Below are 20,752 nucleotides of genomic sequence, written 5' to 3' on the forward strand. Positions count from 1 at the left end.
GGAATGCCGTATCGATATTTGTGGCAACCATCTACAATCGATATATCGATAGAGCTCGCCATCGATGTCTCACCACCTCTATGGGCTATAGCTCAGTCGTTGTTTTTGCTTTTGCTTGAACACGCAGCGTGCTGCGTTTCGATCGTGAATAACATCTAAATTCGGATTGTTGTTGTTTTGTTCATATAAATTTTTTTGTTGTTGTTTTGTATTGTTACATCGTACGCCGAAAAACAAATACGTTTAAGGTATGTTAAATCCAAAGCGTCAAGAACGCCAAAGTTAGTTAAGTGTTAATTCCAATTGTGGGACGACGACATTGAAAGCAAGAAAAAAAAACGCGACTGATAAAATTAAGCGCAAAGTGAAAATGGTACTAAATAAATAGCAAACAGTATTTTACTGGGGAAACATGACGCATGTTGCGCTACCGCATTGACACGCCAGGTGTCGCTGTGTGTGTGTGTGTGTACGTGAGTATGCGGGTGTGAGTGATGTCGGTGTACGTGCGTTTGTGTGTGTGCGAGTGTGCTTATGGGCAAGTAAGTGTTAATGAGAGAGTGCGTGCAATGACATTTAAAGAATTTACCATATGCGACGATTTGATGTCTTCAAAACGAATGTAATTTAAATAAATAAATAACACAACACACGAATTTCATCAGCGGATAAACACACATCGAACATACACACACACACACACACACAGACAGCGGCTAAAGTGGGCATGCCAACGCAGCTCAATGTCCAGTTTAGAGTTGCCAGGCTGCAAAAGTGCATTGCTTGATGAGCTTTTTTTCTCTCTCGCTCTTTTTTAAACATTGTGTAATGTTTGTTTTTGTATTTTTCTCAACTAATTAGTGCAATGATTTCTCATTGTTACTAACTGTACACAAAGCGAGTCGCATGCCAAAAACCAGCTGACCATAAGGCTCACTTTTCGTATTTTTTTTTTGCAAACTCACAAACACACACCCACCTCACACACATACACAAGCAGGCAAACACAGCAAAGCTTCGTTCGGCTTGCATAAAATTTCATAAACAAAACGGAAATCTCTGTAAGCCAATTTACATACTCTCGATATACGAAATACAAACCAGGCTGCATTTAGGACATTTAGAAGATAATTTATGCCATTGTAAATCACATTTGCACTACAATATATTCAGTTATTTAAAAGTTCGTTGGTTACGTTGTGGCCTCTCTTTATCTCTCTTGCCTCCTTTTAGCAGCGTGTCTCCTTCCACTCATTGCGGTGATCGCAGTGTGAAGTTTTGCTTGTTTTTTTTGTTGTTGCGCCCACACTAAATAATAAAAACAACAAAAGCCGCGTGAATTGTTAAAGTGTTGTATGAATTATTAAACATGCCGCACGTGACGTCATTGTGACCATTGAACAGCAACAACAAAAAATTCCCCCGTCTAGAGACAAATAGTACATTTTTTTTTATACATATGTATGTATTTATTTATGCTAAGCTGGGCAATTAGATCGCGCGATCTGGCAACGCCGCTGGCGACAAGTTTAGCCGTGTTTTGTTTTATGCTCTAAGCTCAGATTTGCAAGATCCGGCAATGCGGATAGTCACGAAATTAATTCAAAGCTTATCGTATATCGTTTGCTGTTGTTGTTTCTCTTGCAGATTAAGAGAGAGAAAAACAATGCTTTCGCTGCAGAACCAACGGCAACCCAAGACGACGCCCCTCGTCGATGACTATGAAATATCGGACACCGTGTTGGGACTGGGCATCAATGGCAAAGTGGTGCAGTGCACCAATCGACGCACCAAACAGAATTACGCCCTCAAAGTGCTGCTCGATAACGAGAAGGCGCGACGTGAAGTCGATTTGCATTGGCGGGTCAGCGCCTGTCGGCACATTGTCAACATTATCGATGTCTACGAGAACACCTACAGTGGTCGCAAGTGTCTTCTGGTTGTCATGGAATGGTACGTTAAATATATATCGATAACTTTCAGAAGGTAGCTGACTGAGTTGCGCAATCGAATTCTTATTATTAAAGTTCAACACTTCGATTTGTTGTAATAGTTAGCTTTGCACTAGAAAAACTACCATTGATATTTAATCAAATGGAATGGTACGTTAAATATATATCGATAACTTTCAGAAGGTAGCTGACTGAGTTGCGCAATCGAATTCTTATTATTAAAGTTCAACACTTCGATTTGTTGTAATAGTTGATTAGAAGAGCTTTGCACTAGAAACTACCATTGATATTCAATCAAATGGTACGTTAAATATATATCGATAACTTTTAGAAAGTAGCTGACTGAGTTGCGCAATCGAATTCTTATTATTAAAGTTTAACACTTCAATTTGTTGTAATAGTTGATTAGAAGAGCTTTGCACTAGAAACTACTATTGATATTTAATCAAATGGAATATTTAATCAAATATATCGATAACTTTAGAAGGTAGATGACAGAGTTTTGCAATCGAATTCGCATTAGAATCCATTTGTAATAATTGGCTCGATTAGAAGAAACTAGTATTGATAGTGGAACAAATGAAATAGTACGTTAAATTTATCGATAACTGTAGCACCTATCGAACTGAGTTGCGCAATCGAATTCTTATTATTGAAGTTCACCACTTCGAATAGTTAGCTTGATCAGAAGAGCTTTGCATTAGAAACTACCATTGATATTCAATCAAATGGAATGGTACGTTAAATATATCGATAACTTTAGAAGCTAGCTAACAGAGTTGTAATAATTAGTTTCTCTAGAAGAACTTTGTCCAATCAATTTATTTCAAACTAGTATTGATAGTGGAAAAAATAGAATTGTACGTTAAATTTATCGATAACTTTAGAAGCTAACTGACAGAGTCGCCCAATAAAAGTATTATTAAAATCAAATTTAAATTCAAGTTAAGGTTAAACACATAGATTTGTTGTAAAGTTTAATAAATTTCTTATTATAAACTAGTATTGAATGATCTGTTAAATTTATCGATAACTTTAGAATCTGTTGGACAGAGTAACCCGAAATTCTTATTAGAAGCAAATTTACATTGAAGTTTAAAGTTAAACACTTCGATTTTTTGTAAAAATTAGTTATAATTTCATTAATTAGCTCGATTAGCAGAACTTTAGACTATCTAATCAATATATTATTGATAATGTAACAAATTAAAACACATTCACAGAGCTTGTCGCCTATTCCAACTCCAATTTAAAAGTAGTCTATAAAATAGAACACTTAAACTAATTAAGAAAAGTCAACGATCAATTAATTAACTCAATTAAAATGAAGCTAAAAGCCACTCGGCAAAGTCGTCATTAGAAACTAGTCTTTATAGTAGAACGTTAACATTAAAACTTCCATTTAAAAATAGCCTTTTTAGTAGAACACATAAATCAAAGGTTAATATAAGCATAGACATAGTTATAGTAGATCATTTTCTAATGGAAACTCATCCGAATATGTTGACAATGACTGAATAAGTTATACTCTCTTTATTCTCATTTTAATTAAAAGCAAAAACTTTTGCTAATAATAAATTAATTGAATTTAGTATAGTATCAATAATTCAGCTTTTTCTATTTAGTTTCCCATCTGCAATTAGTCTAAAACAGAAGTTCTCATTGAGAGATCTTTCGGTATTGGAATATCATTAGAATATGTTGCTAATTTTCGATAATTGTTTACTTCGAACTTAGTGTAAACAATCATCTTCAGTACAATTGTATTTGAAGATTTTGTTTTATGTTTTTTAAATCTCAACCGAAAAAGTATAATCAATAATAGAAAATTGTATACACTAAAGATCTTAAGTAGGGGAATCTTCAATTGAATTATATTTACATTTTAACGTCTCAGTATTTGTTACTAATTATAGAAAATGTTAAACAAAAGATATCATTAGGCTTTTTAACATCATTACTGATACGTTTTCAAATGTAAATTCCTATTCGAAATTGTTTTTAAGATTCGAATTTCAAAGATTTACTTTTAAGCTCTGTGGTAACAAAATAGCAATATCTAAACACGCAAATGCTGTCCACTTTACGTTAGAGTGCTGCCAACTTATCGTTCTGTGGCTTTGCTTTCCTTATCTTGCGACTAAAAATACGGGCAACCTTTGAAGTGCATGCAATGCAGAAACTCAAACAATAATTAAAGACTGTAACGATTATAAATTACAAATTAGAAATGAAGGCAAAGATACCGCCGGGTGTGCTCGACTATGAGATACCCGCTATACATTTTCAATAAATTCATATTGTACAAATATAGCAAATTAATATACCGAGAATAATACTACAAATAAAAATGAGTGGTATATTCTAGTATTATTTTTATAATGTGGTGTTAACGAAAACGGGCAGTATTAAATAACACCACATTATAAAAATATACCGAATGAATATACCAAAAATAATACCACAAGTAAAATAATACTACTACCAGCAATTTTCAATAAAACTACAATCGATATATATACTAAACTAATATACCAAACATTCTTAAGAATATACCGAAGGCTATATTTGTTACAACATTAATATACCGAAAAAATATACCGACGGCTACATTTGGTGCCAAATTAATATACCAAAAAATACTAAAACTATATTTGGTAGCAAATTAACATATTAATCAAACACGTACTAAAATGTATCGAATGCTATATTTGGTACATCAAAATATACCATAAAGTAGACACAGACAGATAATTAATGTAGAGATTTTAATATATATTCAGTACCAAATTAGATGGGCCAAACAAATACTTAAAATATACCGAATGCTATAATTGGTTCATCGATAATTAGTAGAAATAAATATAGAGTAAAGAGAGACCAATAGTTAATGTATAGATTATTAACCGAATCGAAATAATACCAAGTGGTTATATTTGGTAGCAAATTATTATACCGACAAACTGGTTAAAAATATACCTGAGGCTATGTTTGGTACCAAATTAGATGGACCAAACAATTACTAAAAATATACCGAATGCTACATACATTCAAAATATACCATAGGGTGCAAATATACAGACAATGTGAATATTATAATGAAATACTAAAATATACCGAATGCTATATTTGTTAAATCGATGTAGTAGCAGAGATATATATATATATTATAGTGACAAACAGACTATTAATGTTTAGATTATTAACCGAATCGGAAAAATATACCAAATGTTATATTTGATATCTAATATATACACCAATAAACTACTTAAAAATATACCTGAGGCTATATTTGGTAGCAAATTATTAACCAAACCCATACTAAAATACATCGATAATAAGGAGAGTTATATATATAGAGTAGAGATAGACCAATAATTAATGTATTGATTATCAACCGAAACGAAAAAATATACCAAGTGTTATATTTGGTAGCAAATTATTATACCGACAAACTACTTGAAAATATACCTGAGGTAGCAAATTATTAACCAAATACATACTAAAATACTAAAATACATCGATAATAAGTAGAGTTATATATAGAGTAGAGATAGACCAATAATTAATGTATAGATTATTAACCGAATCGAAAAATATAAGTGGTTATATTTGGTAGCAAATTATTATACCGACAAACTACTTGAAAATATATCTGAGGTACCAAATTAGATGGACCAAACAAATACTTAAAATATATCGAATTCTCTAATTAGTACATCGATAAAAAGTAGAGTCATATATAGAGTAGAGATAATTAATGTGTAGATTATTAACCGAAAACTTCTTTTCGATCTCCATCCGACAGCATGGAGGGCGGCGAGCTGTTCCAGCGCATACAGGACAAGGCAGACGGAGCATTTACGGAACGGGAGGCGGCACAGATCATGCACGAGATATGCGCGGCCGTACATTATCTGCACACTCGGGATATAGCGCATCGGGATCTGAAGCCAGAGAACTTGCTCTATACGACAAAGCAGCCAAATGCGATACTGAAACTGACCGATTTCGGTTTCGCCAAGGAGACATTCAGCAACGATACGCTACAGACGCCCTGCTATACGCCCTACTATGTCGGTTAGTCACCCAAGCTTTGACTTTTTGTTTTCTCCCCTTTTTTTTCCTATGTGCATGACTAATTAATTCTCGATCGTTCTCGATTCCGTGTTCGTTGTTTTTTGCGGTTTAGCCCCCGAGGTGCTCGGTCCAGTGAAGTATGACAAAAGCTGTGACATTTGGTCACTGGGCGTGGTCATGTACATAATAATGTGCGGCTTTCCGCCGTTCTATAGCAACCACGGTCTGGCCATATCGCCGGGCATGAAGAAACGCATTCGCACCGGACAATACGATTTCCCCGATCCGGAGTGGACGAACGTCAGTCAAGGTGCTAAAGATCTGATCAAGGGCATGCTCAATGTGGATCCCAGCAAGCGGTTGCAAATCGGCGATGTTTTGCGCAACAAATGGATCGCACAGTTCCATGAGGTGCCTCAGACGCCGCTCTGCACCAATCGCATGCTCAAGGAGGGCGAGGAAATCTGGCCCGAAGTCCAGGAGGAGATGACACGCTCCCTGGCCACCATGCGTGTGGACTACGATCAGGTAAGAGATGAGTTCATTAATGCATCTTTAATTCTCTGGCGAAAAAATGGATAGTGAAAAAACCTAAACTGAAACAATTTTAACAAGCTAATGTGATCAACTGTGAGAGGTACGGTATCTCTACTCTATTATTATTACTTTATATTGTAAAAATACTCTATTAATTTGGTATATTTTACACCTTATTTTCACTATAATCATATATTGTGAGAATATGCCAAATTATAGTATATTTTTACATTATACGGCACATTTTTACATTAAACGGTATATTTGTACAATATACGACATAGTTTTAGTATAACCATATATTATGGAAATATACCAAATTAATGATAGGTATTGTAAAAATATACCAAATGAATAGTATTTTTATTTACCCCCTACTCATTTTCAATAAAGGCATATATTGTGAGAATATACCAAATTAATAGCAATATACCAAATATTGTAAAAATATACCAAAAATTAATGATATCATTTTTAATATAACCATGTAGTATAAAAATATTTGAATATAATAGTATATATACAATATATTGTACAGCGCACGCATGTTTAAATATACCAAAGGTTATATTTGGTTTATTAATATACTACTACATTCAAAATATACCGTAAATATTATCAGTCAAAGCCATACAAAAGTGTTTCTTTAATAATTCCAAATTATAATCACAAATAGTGTAAAAATATACCAAATTAATAAACCGCAAACATACTAAGGCTGTATTTGGTATATCTATGGTATATTCCATTCAAAATATACTATAAAGTAGGCGTTCTTTGACATACAAAATTATTTCTTTAAAAACCAAATTACAAAATCTTTCTTAGCTCCAATTAAAGTGCTAATTAAGATTCATCTTTATTAAAAATTAAAATATGTTTTGTGGACATTTTCGAATATTTTCGCCAACGAATTTCCCTCATAAACTATATTATCTGAATTGTGAAATGAAATTTCCTTTTTTCTTTCAGATGCAAATCAAGGCGCTGGACAAGTCAAACAATCCGCTGTTGACGAAGCGCAGGAAAAAGATTGAGGAGCTTGCAGCTTGCTATGCGGCGCAAAATAAGTGAGGAGGAGAGCAAAGCAGCAAAAGGAAAAGCAACGACAAGAATTCAAGGAATTAAAAAGGACAAAACCAACAACGCCAAACCCCTCTTTCTCCCCTCTCTCCCAGCACCTACAACAAAAAAAAAAAGAAAAGAAAAAGAAACCGCAAAATGCGTTGAATTTACTTATATCAAACAAGAAAAAAGATTACGACGCTTTAAATGAGAAAACGATGATAAAATATTGTTCTACAACTTATACCAGACGACTTCCCTTCTACCTTCTGCACCACCGCCTCCCCCTTGATCTATGTTACATAATGTTTTCAATTGTGTTTGTTTTCGTTTCACCATATATATATATTATATTTTTTTTTGTAATGTCTTTCCACATAATTTGAGTTAGAAGGTATTAAGGGTATTTCTTTTAGTCTGATAAAGTGCTCTTTCATAATGAAACTAAACCTACGCAACTATATATATCTAATGTATAATGTATGTGTATATTGTAACGACGATAAACAAAAACAAACGACAACAAATTAACTAGACAAGATCCGGCTAAAGCCAGTCCTCCAAAATAAGCAAAAAAAAAAAAAAACAACTATTCAGAATTTTAATTTGTGTGCAGCATTTTAGCAAAAATTGTTTTTGTGACGTGCATAAAAAATGATATAAGTGTATTTACAATGCTGATAAAAAAAAAACAAAAAACAAAACCAGATTGAGAAATATGTTTATAATTTAAAAAAGAAGATGATGATGATGATGGATGCCAGTTAACATTAAATTTAATCTTTAGCCTTGCTGCAGTTTCACAAAGTGTGTGTGTTGATTACAATTTCTGTTTGCCTTTGCAGACTCTATACGCAAGCTATACAATTTATCATATAAATAAAGTATTTGTAGTTTATAAAATCTATTCAAATCGTGCGTTTTTATCTTAATCGATCAATGAGTTCAATCGATCGCTTTGCAAAGTGTTTTTCTCTCTTTCTCATTCTCGTATCTCACAGTCAAATAATACTTTTCATGATCTCATCGGAATTGTCGTCGACCCAATTTGCAGCGTACTTACTTACTATATCGATTGGCTGTGCCAAGTTTCTATTTAAAAATAGTTTCTCGCTCAATTGAACATATCCATTATCATCATAACGAATACCAAATAGTATCTTTGACCCCTCGCGAAATGCGAAATGCGTTGCATAAGCTGAAAAGGAAATACGATTTGAGTGCAATCAGCTGGCTGTGTGTTGATAAAGAGTTGATAAACCTTTCCCCCGTGGATGGTAAAGATAATGACAGAACCGTTAAACGTCATCAATTTAAACCATTCAAAGCGACTGAAAAGGTAAGCTTGAATGAATATAGAATTCAATCTTTAAATGAATATAGAATTCAAATTCTATTTGATCAACCTCTAAATGAATATGGAATTCGAACTTATTTTGGTCAAATGTAAACAATCTTTAAATTAATATAAAATTCGATCAAATTTCTCTCTTTTTAATAATTATCTTAAAGTGTTAATGATTAGGGCAAACATTGTAGAAGTTATTTATAAAGCAATTTTATAGGGTAAAAAAGCCTGTTGTAGTCGGTTCTGAGGAGATTTAGTTGACAATGTAGTATATTCTGGATTCTATAAATATACCAAATATAGTCGTTGGTATATTTTAGTATAACTTAGTGACCATCTAGTATATTCTTCGTTTTATACTATATTTTAAATGTAATAGTATATCGATATACCAATTGTAGTATTTGGTATTTTTTAGTACAGCTTAGTTGCCTTGGTTGACATTCTGGTATATTCTGCACAAATATACCAAAGAGGCTTGGTTGTCATTCTAGTATATTCTGCAGTCTATAGTATATTGGAAATGTATTTAGTATATCGATATACTAAGTATATGGTATATTTTCCGATTTTGCGGTATATTTCAATATACGAAATTTGTAGAATATGATTTTATTGAAACGACTTAAGAAATTTTAGCGTGGTCTGAAGTCTGAAGATATAAACGAACCGACAGATATCTATGAAAATTTTTAAATAAATTTGATAGAATATAGAAGATTCTATAGAAATTGAATCAATTCTTTGTACAAATATTTATGTAATATCGTTTTAAACTTGAATGTTGGCAAAGTTTCTGTCGCCAAGATAACTTTGACTCTATTAACACCCTTTTAAACAATCTTTAAATATCTAATGAGAATATAACAGAATATCTTTTAAAAGTCACTCAGTTCTTAGTACTACATTTTAGAGTTGGGAAAGTTTCTTTTGATGAGATTCTATTAACACCCTTTTAAACAATCTCAGTCAGTTCTAAGAATAAATAGTAATGAAATATATTTTCAAACTTGGTTGTTGGGAAAGTTTCATTCTCGGAGATAACTGTGAGTCACTCTGGTAATATTTCCCTTAAGTTATTTCCCAATTCCGTTTCAACATTCGCTCGCTATGCAATTAAATTTAATTGGGAAACCCCCCGCACAATAAACAAGTAAAAAAAAAAACGAAGATTGATTTGCAATGCAATTGTTTTTAGCTTTTCGTTCATTTATTGACGCTTTTTGTATGTTTTGTATATAATATATAACAGTGCAATTTCTACACACACAACTCTCACACACACACACACACAATCGATTGTGCATTGCAAATAACAGTTTGCTATTAAGTAGAGGGGAAGTGTGGAGGAGAGGGGGTATACATATATCTACTATAGTTAGGAGGAGGACAGTTGAAAAGTTCTCAGTTCACATTCATACGCAAAAATCAAAAGCAAAAAAATAAGAAACAAAAGCGTTTTCTTTAACAACAACAACAACAATGTGTATATATGTATAAATATATACGTAAATATATATACTATATACTATATATATAGTTTTATGTGGTAGCTATGTGTGTGTTTTTTTTTTCTCTATATAGACGATCCTACGACAATAGTTAACAAGTTTCATTCAAGTTGTGTTGAGTTCTGCTGTTTAGTATATTAATCATCTCAGCTCATACAAAAATATCGATATATACTAAATGTATACAAATATACCATATAGTGTGTGTATATTTTAAGGTAATTGTTGTGTGGGGGGGGGAAGTTTTTTTTTTGCTTAGGTTGTGTCTTGGGTTGTGCTTGTTCTTCTGTTTTCTTCTGCTGGCTAGGAAAGTTGCTCTTATAAACTATGTTTCAGTATTTTTTATGGCAGATATCGAGATTCAACATGCTTGTTGCTCCAACTTCTAAAACTCCTTTTCTCCTCCTCTTCCTCTTCCGTTTCCTCTATTCCTTTGCTTGTAGTTGAACTTTAAAATTCCTGCATTACGTTTTCAATATATATATATATATATAGAGAGAGATATAGCTTTGTCATTATGTTTGCAATCTGTTTCTGGCTTTTTGCTCTCTCTGTGTTTCATCTGCTGTGTTTAGTATATTTTTTGTAAACTGTAGGTACATCATTTAGATTTCGTCGACTGCTATTTCACTGTTTAGATAAAACTATCGCAGCTATTTTCTGTCTCGCTATTGGAACAATCCATCGCTGGCAGTGAACCGCCTCGTCTATAAGCCCATTGACGTGGATATGTTCCATGATGTTGATGATGTTGCAGTTGATGTTGGTGTTGCTGCTGCTGTTGCAGTTGATGTTGCTGCTGCAGCTGTCGTGTGGTTGCATGATCACAACTTCCGCTGGGACTTGAGCTCATGTGGCTGCCACGACGATGATTCGCTGAGGTTGTCGATGCCCCATTTGCACCTCCACTCGATGATGCCATTGACGATGATGACAGCGAGCCAACTGCGCTCAGTCGGGGGAAATATTTGTACATCTCGAGCAGATTGTTCAGCTTGATGTGCGGCTTGTACTCCACATCGTCGAGACACTGCGCTGCGCTGCTGCTGTTCAACGGCGTCCAGAATGTCAGACCCAACTGTGCCAGGTGACCGCCCTGCAAAATGTATGTGGACAAAGTAATCAGTAGGTGAGTAAGATGATTTAGCTATGTATACCAACATTAATGTGGTTCAAAGAGAGTGAACAAAGTAATCAGTTAGTAAGGAAGCAAGAAACAAAAATATGATTTATGATTTAATCTGGTCCAATCTTAATCTTCCATTTCTAAAGTGAACTTCCACTACTTTCGCTTTATTTCAAAATTGATGTGGTTCAAAGAGAGTGAACAAAGTAATCAGTTAGTAAGGAAGCATGAAACAAAAACATGATTTATCTTTCTGTGATAACATTCCGGTAACACAAAATTAAACTTTAACACATGGGCTGAAAAGTCCCGGGCCTGACAAAGAAAACTTGCTTTTTTTGGATCAAAATTGGCGTTACTCATCAACTTAATCTTTATCAAGAGCATCGCAATCATTCCAGAGCCGCTATAACATTTCAATATAAATTTTTTAGAACGATTTATTTTTTGCCTCAAAATAGGCTTCAATTTCAGTGATAATCTCTTCAATCGTGCGAAATTTTTTATCGGCGAGCATTTTTCCAGGACTGCTGACCTCTAGAAGTCGCTGGGAGCCTAATCTGGCAAATTAGTGGATGTGGGAGCAATTCGAAGTTAAATTCAAGTAGTTTTGTCACTGTCATTGAATCATGAACACATTCTTGTTGTTGGTCAAAAGTGAGCAAACGCGGCAGCCATTTTGAAGAGATTTTCTTATAGTCAAATGCTCATGCAATATTAAGCCAATATGTTTTTTTGATATCTTTACGATGTTAGCTAACTGACTCAAATTTAATTTTCGATCATTCAAAACGATTTTGTGGATTTTTTTTATATTTTCTGGTGTGACCTCCCCATTTGGACGTCCACTGGGTTCTGCATCATCGGTGTCTCTACGACCACGTTTAAAGTCAGCAAACCAACGTTTAATTGTTGTTTCTGATAGAGAGGAGTCCCCATAACACTTTTCAAGCCAAAGCTTTGCTTGAACGGTATTTTTTCCCATCAAGAAGCATTGTAAGATTAGAAGACGAAATTGCATTTAATCCATTGTTGCGAAAATAGAAAAAGTAGTGTCACTAGAAAAAGTAGTGTCAGTAGTGTCAATGAATAGAATATCATGAAATTTTAGCAGCTGTCTTCTGAAGGATTGTATTAACTGAAAAAAAGGTGACTGCAATAAAACTAGCATAATCTATGTGTAAGGCCCGGGACTTTTCAGCCCACGTGTTAACTACTTGCCCTTGATTTTAGCCTTTATTTCAAATTTCTTTAGATTTAGACAAATTTAGACAAAGTAATCAATTAGTAAGCAAGTTAGTTAAGCAATTGTTAATACGAAATCTATTCACTGTATGAAGCTCTTTTCTTTACCTATTATTATGAGCATCAACATTTTGAGCTTACAATTTGTTTAATTTTCCATTTTTAAAGTAAACTTTAACTACTAGTCTTTATTTCAAATAGATGTGTTTCAAAAATGAATGAGTTCGTAACCAAGTGAATTGAGCAATTAACAATACAAAAAGAAAGAATCTCTCTTGTATATCGATCACCAAAATTTCGGACTTTTAATTTATTAACTTGTTGACGAAGAGTGCAAAGTAACCAGTTGGTAATAAGGTGACATAAGCAGTTAACAATAAAATGAGCATTTACTGAAAGAAGCTCATTTATTTTCTTTTGCGCTTAACATTAGCCTTTATTTAAAATTGAGTTGGTTCAAAAAGAGTGTACAAAGTAATCAGTTAGTAAGTAGTCAGTTTTGAGATACGCAAAAGCTATTTTCTGTATCTCTTATTTTTTTCGTTTCGAAATTCTACATGCAGACTTTTAATTAATTGATTTCCCTGTTCGCAGCAGTCGTGGCATAATTCTAAATTAAATTTCAAATACGTTTTAACTACATTCGTAGCCTGGGCAAAATTTGTACCCTTAACTAGCCTAGTCTGTGAAATAGAGTGCTTAAAACAGACGGACAGACAGATAGACGGATTGTTACTTCAAACTTCTAAATTAAATTTAAAATGTGTTTTAACTGCGCTCGTAGCCTGGCGAACATTTGTATCTCTAACTAGCATAATCTCTGAAATATCGTTGATCCAATAGACGGGCGGACAGACAGACGGATTTTTAATTCGACTAAACTCATAGCCAGGCCAAAGTTTGTATCCTTAACTAGCCTAGTCTCTGAAATAGAGTGACTAAAACAGACGGACAGACAGATAGACGGATTGTTACTTTAAACTTAACAACATTTGTATCTCTAACTAGCATAGTCTCTGAAATAACGTTGATCCAATAGACGGACGGACAGACAGACGGATTTTTACTTCGACTGCAGTCGTAGCCAGGCCAAAGTTTGTATCCTTAAGAGTGCTTAAAACAGACGGACAGACAGATAGACGGATTGTTACTTCAAACTTCTAAATTAAATTTAAAATGCGTTTTAACTGCGCTCGTAGCCTGGCCAACATTTGTATCTCTAACTAGCATAGTCTCTGATATAACATTGATCCAATAGATGGACGGACAGACAGACGGATTTTTAATTCGACTGCAGTCGTAGCCAGGCCAAAGTTTGTACCCTTAAGAGTGTTTAAAACAGACGGACATACAGATGGACGGATTGTTACTTCAAAATTGAACACGCCACACAATTAAGAGCGAGACAGAGCAACAGAGAGTGAGAGAGAGCGATACGCACCTTGATATCCGTCTCAAGTTTGTCGCCAATCATGGCGCATTCGTGCGGTTTCACATTGAGGAAATTGCAGGCGGCATAGAATATCTCCGGATGCGGTTTCTCCCACGGCAGATCCGAGGAGACGAGCACACAATCGAAATAACCCCGCACATGCAACTTGGCGACCTTCTCCCACTGGGCATTCGATGGTCCATTTGTGATGAGTGCCAAGGCGTAGCCGGCTCGTCGCATGCGCTGCAAGAGTTGGACATAATCGGGGGGAACAGCTAAATAGCGATAGCGTAGCTTTAGCCACTGCGGATAGATGTCATCGGCAAGATGTTTGTGCTTCTGTTGCAACGATTCGCGCCACAAATGCGTGCGCCACGAGTCCAGCGAGGTCTGCGAGTTGTCCGGACAGCGACGGAAGGACTTTAGGAAGTTCTGTGTGGCCAAGTTGGCATCATCTTTGGTAAAGCTATACTGCGTTTCCAGCACGTCGGCAAGCTGCCAACAAAAAAACAGAAAGCGAAATATTAATGATAAGCCAACATTACATAATACATTCAATCGGATATTTTGGCAGTTAAGCGGTCATGACACTCGACATCGCTGCCAATTCAACTTGGCACGCACAGTCGGATGTCTGCTGAGCTCAGAATTTCATATTTCCCCCCAGCACATAAATTAAGTGTAACGTGTCAAATGCCAATAAAAAAAAAAACAAGTAGGAAAGCTACAGTCGAGTGTGCTCGACTGTGAGATACCCGCTACTCATTTTGAATAAGAGCAGAACAGTTCTTTAAATACAGCAAATTAATATACCATAAAAATACTGAAAATGTACAATTTTGAATAAAATCAAAACAATGTGGTATTTATTTTAGAATAAAAGTATAATATACAATAAAATACTAAAAATATTTTGAATAATATATAATTTTTAATGAAAACAAAACAGTGCGGTCTAATTTAAAAATATACCAACTGAATATACCGCAAAAAAATAGCAAATAATGTAAAATTTTGAATAAAAGCAAAAGAGTGCAGTATTAATTTTAAAATATACCGAATGATTATACCGCAAAAATATTAAAATATATAGTATATACCGAATATAAACAAAATTAAGGGAAAACAGCACGGTATTATTTTAAAAGTATACCAAATAATATACCACAAAAATACTAAAAAAATATAGCTATTTGAATAAAAGCAGAGCACTGTAAACAGCCAAAATACTGAAGATATATTAAAATATACAATCGAGTGAACAATATACCAGATTGTCAGCCAAAGCAAAAGGCTTTCTTAAATAACTTAAAATTTTTGTCTGATCGCAACCAAATTTTCAATAATCGCAAATCTAGCTTTTAAATTACGCCTGTTATTCGATTAATGTCAATTTGCGGGGCGAAAGTTAGCGTGTCTAAAATTACATACATTTCATGGAAGCACAAAGTTAATATACCCTTCTACCCTATGGGTAGAGGGTATAAAAAAGACCCCAAGTTGGGATAGGTTCCAATTAGCATAACACTCGAAGGACCTCGGAAATGCTTGAATACAACATTAATTTGTGTTTATTTGATACGCCAAAAGAAATGTGTATTTATCACGTTGGAATGCAAGTAGTTGAAAAGGAATATATCCAGAGAAATGTTGAATTTAAAAGTTATCCGGAAGATTTGAATAACTTAATATAATTCTCTAGAGAAATTATCAGAAAGATTCGAATATCTGAATATAATCAGGTTGTAGAAAGTTATGCTAATCCGTTAAATGCTTTATTGAGTTTGTTTTAATTTGAAATTTTAAAAACAAAAAACTTTTTTATGTATAAAGACTTTAATATGTACAAAGATATAACATTTGTTTTCATTTTAAATTATAAACAAAACAAAATTATTTATCTTTATTTTTTCCTTCCTAGAAAGATTTTTAAAAGAATTGCTTCTTAACAGCGATTTTTATTACCATACTATAAAATTTATAAATCGCATATAAATCAAATTCATTTGGCAATCTGTTAAATTTGCATAGTTAATAAATGCAAATCAAAAAAGCAAGACATTATAAATTTTAGTAATTCCACAAAGTGCCAACAACTGATTATTGTAAAAACATAAATTATTAAACTAGTCTGTTATTAGCGGGTTTTTTGTGTTGAGCTTTAACAGGTTTTTCTCATTTTCGCCAAGTTAATAAACAGTTGTTTCGCATTTGTGAAAAAAAACAAATAAATAAATAAAAGTAAGGCAATCCAATCAAACTAGTTTGACTGATAAAAAAAAATGCTTACATGCTTTATATATAGTATTTATAACACGTTCGCAAGTGATGTTTTTACGTCTTAACTTCCGCATTTAACAAAGTGCGTCAACAATACGAAGAAAGAAATGGCGATATTTTGTTTTTGTGTATTTTTTGGAAATTTATTTATATATTTTTCAGTTCATTTACCTAAACTGTTATCGCGATCTTGAAATGCTTTTTATAGCGAGAGTCAAAACAAAGCAAACAAGTGTCATTAGAGCAAAAACGCAAAACGAACAAGTGTCATTAGAGAGCGCATTAGAAAGAGAGGGATGTACATGCGTTTATTTTCATTTTGCGTTCCGTTATGACTTTGACCTCTAGCGATAGGCAGACGACGTTAGACGAAAGACGACGTGCATTGATCAAACTTGCATGCGCTCAACACACACACACACATACACTATGAAGAATGCGCGCGTGCCGACTACTGATAAACACACTACACACTACGTATGTACGTGCTACGTAACAAGCGTCGAAATGCAGTGGAAAATTTTACAAAAATGTGTGCGCGCGTGTGAGTGTATGTGTGCGTGTGTGTGAAGCACCGTGACACACAGCGCGTACTTTCACCCAATCAAAACAATTCTATAAAGTATATTAGTTATGTATGTATTTTTTATTTTTTGTTTATGACGTACCTTACGTATTGCTTTTGAGTCACCGGCCCGCGTGGGGATTAGTGTATTATCCAAGTCGAAGTAAAACGCTGAGATTTTTGCACAAATGCCATCGAATGGTGTTTGATGCTTCAACGTTGCTGCTACTGCTGCTGTTGTTGTTGTTGTTGCTGACAATTTGCTAGCGGCCATGAGTTATTTGCCACGCACTGTAGAAGCACTCTACACTACTGTTCGGGATGCGATTCTCAAGGGGGTTCTATGGGAAATTGGGGCGGCAGCACAACTATCATAAGAGTAGCGCGTATTTCTCGCCAATATTTATTTTTTATTTGTTTATTTCGAATTTGGCGCCACACTTGCACACACACACACACTTGCACGGAAAAAATAGAAATATTAATGATTTTGTTTGACCCTCTGCACCGCGGTAAGTTGCACGCGTTTCGTTTGTTCAACAGCAACTAAATGCAAACAACAAAAAAATGTGCTACTAAAGTTAAATATACATACATATATGTATGTGTATAAGGGAACAGGTAAATTTAACCAAAGTAAGAGCGAAGCAATGACTGAAAGAAAGTCTACGGACGCACACGATTTCACATTGAGTAGCATAAGTTCTCGGCCACAACTCGCAAAATTGCTGCCATTTACTTGAGTGTGCTCTCACACATTTTCACGTTTATTTGTGAGCGCTGTTTTGCAGCACTCACTGTAGGTTGAGAGCATAAAGAGAGGTCTGGGCGCGCTCTGTGCATGTGTCAGAGCGAGCACGCAATACTGCGACGAGAGAGCGCACAAGAACAAATATGGTTTGCATAACGAGACGCATATTAACGTAATATCTATATTATTCAAATTGAATAATAATTCAAACAGAAATAAACGCTGTATTAGACGATAATATTAATAAAACGAGCCCTGAATTCAACAAATTTAAATTTTCAGCACTTCGTAATGCCATTGTTCAACACTGCAGCAGTGCTTCTGCGTTCTTATCGATAGTTGTTAATACAATTATTAATTTTAAATATCATAGTATAGTGATAGCATAATTAATGTTAGCTATAAAATATTTGAGCAATAACTAATGAATTTTTTACATTATTATTTGGCTACAAAAAACATCGATGTTTCTCAATGAAATGAAATCGATGTGTTAAAACATTGTTGCATCGATGCTGCTATCGATATTTCTCCACCTTTAGGTCACGCTTAATTTGATATCGCGTACAAATCGTTGTTTACAATCAACTCATTCATGTAATTGAACGGCGCCAAAATATACAATATTTATTTTTAATTGAGACAGAGGCTTAAGCAATGAGTAATTCAGAAGCAGAACTGGAAATGTCGTCGGCAGGTGCGTTTGTCTGTGTGCAATTATTGTGCATTTAAATATGAAAACAATCTACACATGCACAGAGACCACTCCGAAGATGAAGAAGAAGACTGAGGAAGGCAGCAACAACAACAATAATAACAACGCGGGTGATGCTGCTGCAAGTGAAACCAAAAATTTGACCGCCAAAGAGGAAGATGACTTGACATCGACGGAAACGCTGCGCGAATCGCCAGTGCAATGGCCCGAAAGATGTAAGTGAGAGAAGATTATTGAAAGCAGACGGAAATTTACTTTGCTCTACTTTCACACATAGTTCCGGGCATGGAAGAGTTTCTAAGCCTGAGCGAGACACCAATACACACACCAAGCATTGATCCGGCACAATTGCTGACCAGCACCAACAAGACGGCTCTCAATAGTAAGTGTTGCACAACATTAAGCTTAAATTCAGTGCTGTTAAATTTCGCATTTTGCTTTGCAGAATTCGCACGCATGCCGCCAGATCAATTAATTGATAAGATTAAAGCGATGCACGATGAAATCTATAAATTAGGCATACTGGAGTCCAAGGAGATGACACGCGGCAAGCTGTTGGGCATCTTTGATCGCGATCGTCTGACCAAAACGAAAGGCAATTGAGGATAAGCAGCAAATAAAATATTTATCTCGTGAGATCTTCTGACTTCTTTAACAATTTGTCTAAGTTTAAATAATGCGTAACTTGTATCTCCCCCGTATATTTACGTTTTTTTACACCCCTCCTGATTTTGATTATAATGCGTGTCTATAATTTTTTACGCTAGTCAACAATAAATAACATTTATTTCCATTAAGCAATTTCTTCTAATACATTTTACATATTGTAGATAGTTGCCAGATGGCCGCTGATTGGAGTTTGGAGCGCGTTGGCAGTGCTGCCAGACAGCTGGAGTTGGAGCGAGTGAGTGAGTGATGGTAGTGCGAGGGGTGGGGGAGGTGCAAATGCTGAGCTTTCACGTTAATTGTTTTTGAAAAGTCGTAACTAGCTGCTTTTCAAATTAAATTACACTCTTTGTTAACTACATATATATTTAGCTATTTTTCACATAATTCATCTACGTCTTTTTGGTCTTACATTTGGTTTTGTGTAGCTCGCATTTAACTAAACAGTTATTAATACATTTTATGGCTGAATTGTAGAGAGTAGATATTTTTGCACATTTTCGGGAGTTACATTAATTTTTTGCCAGCATTTAACTTTTACATTTAACTATCAATCATGTTGCAGATCATGTTGAATCTAGCTGTTTTTCTGATTCAGCTGTTTTCGGCTGTTTGCCCACCAAGTTGGCAGCACTAATGAGAGTTTGTTATGACGTTTATGGTTGCTAGAAGTGTTGCAACTAGCTATTTTTTCGATTTCTTTCTAAACGTTTTCCATTCAGCTTTTTTTTTTTGGCGGTTTGGCTGTTAAGTTGGCAGCACTAAGTGTCGAAACTAGCTTTTTTCAGAATCAGCTATTTTTAGCCGTTTGTCTACCAAGTTAGCAGCACTAATGAGAGTTTGTTTTGAAAATCATGGTTGACAAGTGTCAAAGCTAGCTATTTTTCGTTTTACATTCAGCTCTTTTTTTGGCCATTTGTCTACCGAGCTGGCAGCACTAATGAGAGTTTGTTGTTAGAATGGAGTGTGTGAGTGTGAGGGAGAAGGCACATGCTTAGAACAACATTGAACTCAGTGAGTGTGGTGAATACGGTGTGTGAGGTGAATACGGTGTGGAGGTGAATACTGTAAGTGTGGTGATTACTGAATGTGGTGAATACTGTGTATGTAGTGAATACTGTGCGTGGGGTGAATACTGTAAGTGTGGGGAATATTTTAAGTGGTGAATACTGTGAGTGTGGTAAATACTGTGTGTGAGGTGAATACTGTGTGGTGAATAGTGAGTGTTGTAAGTGGTGAATACTGTGTGTGAGGTGAATACTGTGCGCGGGGTGAATACTGTAAGTGTGGGGAATATTTTAAGTGGTGAATACTGTGAGTGTGGTAAATACTGTGTGTGAGGTGAATACTGTGTGGTGAATAGTGAGTGTTGTAAGTGGTGAATACTGTGTGTGAGGTGAATACTGTGCGCGGGGTGAATACTGTAAGTGTGGGGAATATTTGTGTGTGAGGTGAATACTAGGAGTGTTGTAAGTGGTG

The 20,752-nt window shown here is 34.8% G+C and overlaps 3 protein-coding genes across 4 annotated transcripts; 2 read left to right on the plus strand and 1 right to left on the minus strand.

Annotated features, from left to right (window-relative positions):
• The first annotated feature begins 90 nt into the window (after positions 1 to 90).
• On the plus strand, positions 91 to 8,223 carry LOC133848007 (MAP kinase-activated protein kinase 2). The gene is made up of 5 exons (XM_062283370.1): positions 91 to 248; positions 1,648 to 1,953; positions 5,761 to 6,032; positions 6,145 to 6,560; positions 7,542 to 8,223. Exons 2-5 carry the CDS (start codon positions 1,667 to 1,669, stop codon positions 7,641 to 7,643), a joined length of 1,077 nt encoding a protein of 358 aa, XP_062139354.1. The 5' UTR covers positions 91 to 248; positions 1,648 to 1,666; the 3' UTR covers positions 7,644 to 8,223.
• A 2,228-nt stretch (positions 8,224 to 10,451) lies between these two features.
• Positions 10,452 to 17,772, minus strand: LOC133848021 (N-acylneuraminate-9-phosphatase). The gene is made up of 3 exons (XM_062283386.1): positions 17,245 to 17,772; positions 14,306 to 14,791; positions 10,452 to 11,589 (listed from the first exon to the last, which is right to left on the minus strand). Exons 1-3 carry the CDS (start codon positions 17,413 to 17,415, stop codon positions 11,128 to 11,130), a joined length of 1,119 nt encoding a protein of 372 aa, XP_062139370.1. The 5' UTR covers positions 17,416 to 17,772; the 3' UTR covers positions 10,452 to 11,127.
• A 658-nt stretch (positions 17,773 to 18,430) lies between these two features.
• LOC133848892 (protein lin-52 homolog) lies at positions 18,431 to 19,404 on the plus strand. 2 transcript variants are annotated; one of them, XM_062284625.1, is made up of 4 exons: positions 18,431 to 18,597; positions 18,666 to 18,822; positions 18,885 to 18,989; positions 19,053 to 19,404. In XM_062284625.1, exons 1-4 carry the CDS (start codon positions 18,550 to 18,552, stop codon positions 19,208 to 19,210), a joined length of 468 nt encoding a protein of 155 aa, XP_062140609.1. In that variant the 5' UTR covers positions 18,431 to 18,549; the 3' UTR covers positions 19,211 to 19,404. The 2 variants fall into 2 exon arrangements, with proteins under 2 accessions (XP_062140609.1, XP_062140608.1); XM_062284624.1 differs by having other exon boundaries at positions 18,433 to 18,589; positions 18,652 to 18,822.
• Positions 19,405 to 20,752: the final 1,348 nt, after the last annotated feature.

The sequence above is a fragment of the Drosophila sulfurigaster genome, chromosome X (genome assembly GCF_023558435.1).
Source record: "Drosophila sulfurigaster albostrigata strain 15112-1811.04 chromosome X, ASM2355843v2, whole genome shotgun sequence".
NCBI lineage: Eukaryota > Metazoa > Arthropoda > Insecta > Diptera > Drosophilidae > Drosophila > Drosophila sulfurigaster.

Coding starts and splice junctions, on each gene's coding strand:
- LOC133848007 (XM_062283370.1), top strand. CDS start 1,667: ATGCTTTCGCTGCAGAACCAACGGCAACCCAAGACGACGCCCCTCGTC. Junction 1,954..5,760: donor CTTCTGGTTGTCATGGAATG/GTACGTTAAATA, acceptor TCCATCCGACAG/CATGGAGGGCGGCGAGCTGT. Junction 6,033..6,144: donor CTATACGCCCTACTATGTCG/GTTAGTCACCCA, acceptor TTTGCGGTTTAG/CCCCCGAGGTGCTCGGTCCA.
- LOC133848021 (XM_062283386.1), bottom strand. CDS start 17,415: ATGGCCGCTAGCAAATTGTCAGCAACAACAACAACAACAGCAGCAGTA. Junction 14,792..17,244: donor ACTCAAAAGCAATACGTAAG/GTACGTCATAAA, acceptor TTTTGTTGGCAG/CTTGCCGACGTGCTGGAAAC. Junction 11,590..14,305: donor AACTTGAGACGGATATCAAG/GTGCGTATCGCT, acceptor TACATTTTGCAG/GGCGGTCACCTGGCACAGTT.
- LOC133848892 (XM_062284624.1), top strand. CDS start 18,550: ATGAGTAATTCAGAAGCAGAACTGGAAATGTCGTCGGCAG. Junction 18,590..18,651: donor ACTGGAAATGTCGTCGGCAG/GTGCGTTTGTCT, acceptor ACACATGCACAG/AGACCACTCCGAAGATGAAG. Junction 18,990..19,052: donor CAACAAGACGGCTCTCAATA/GTAAGTGTTGCA, acceptor TTTGCTTTGCAG/AATTCGCACGCATGCCGCCA.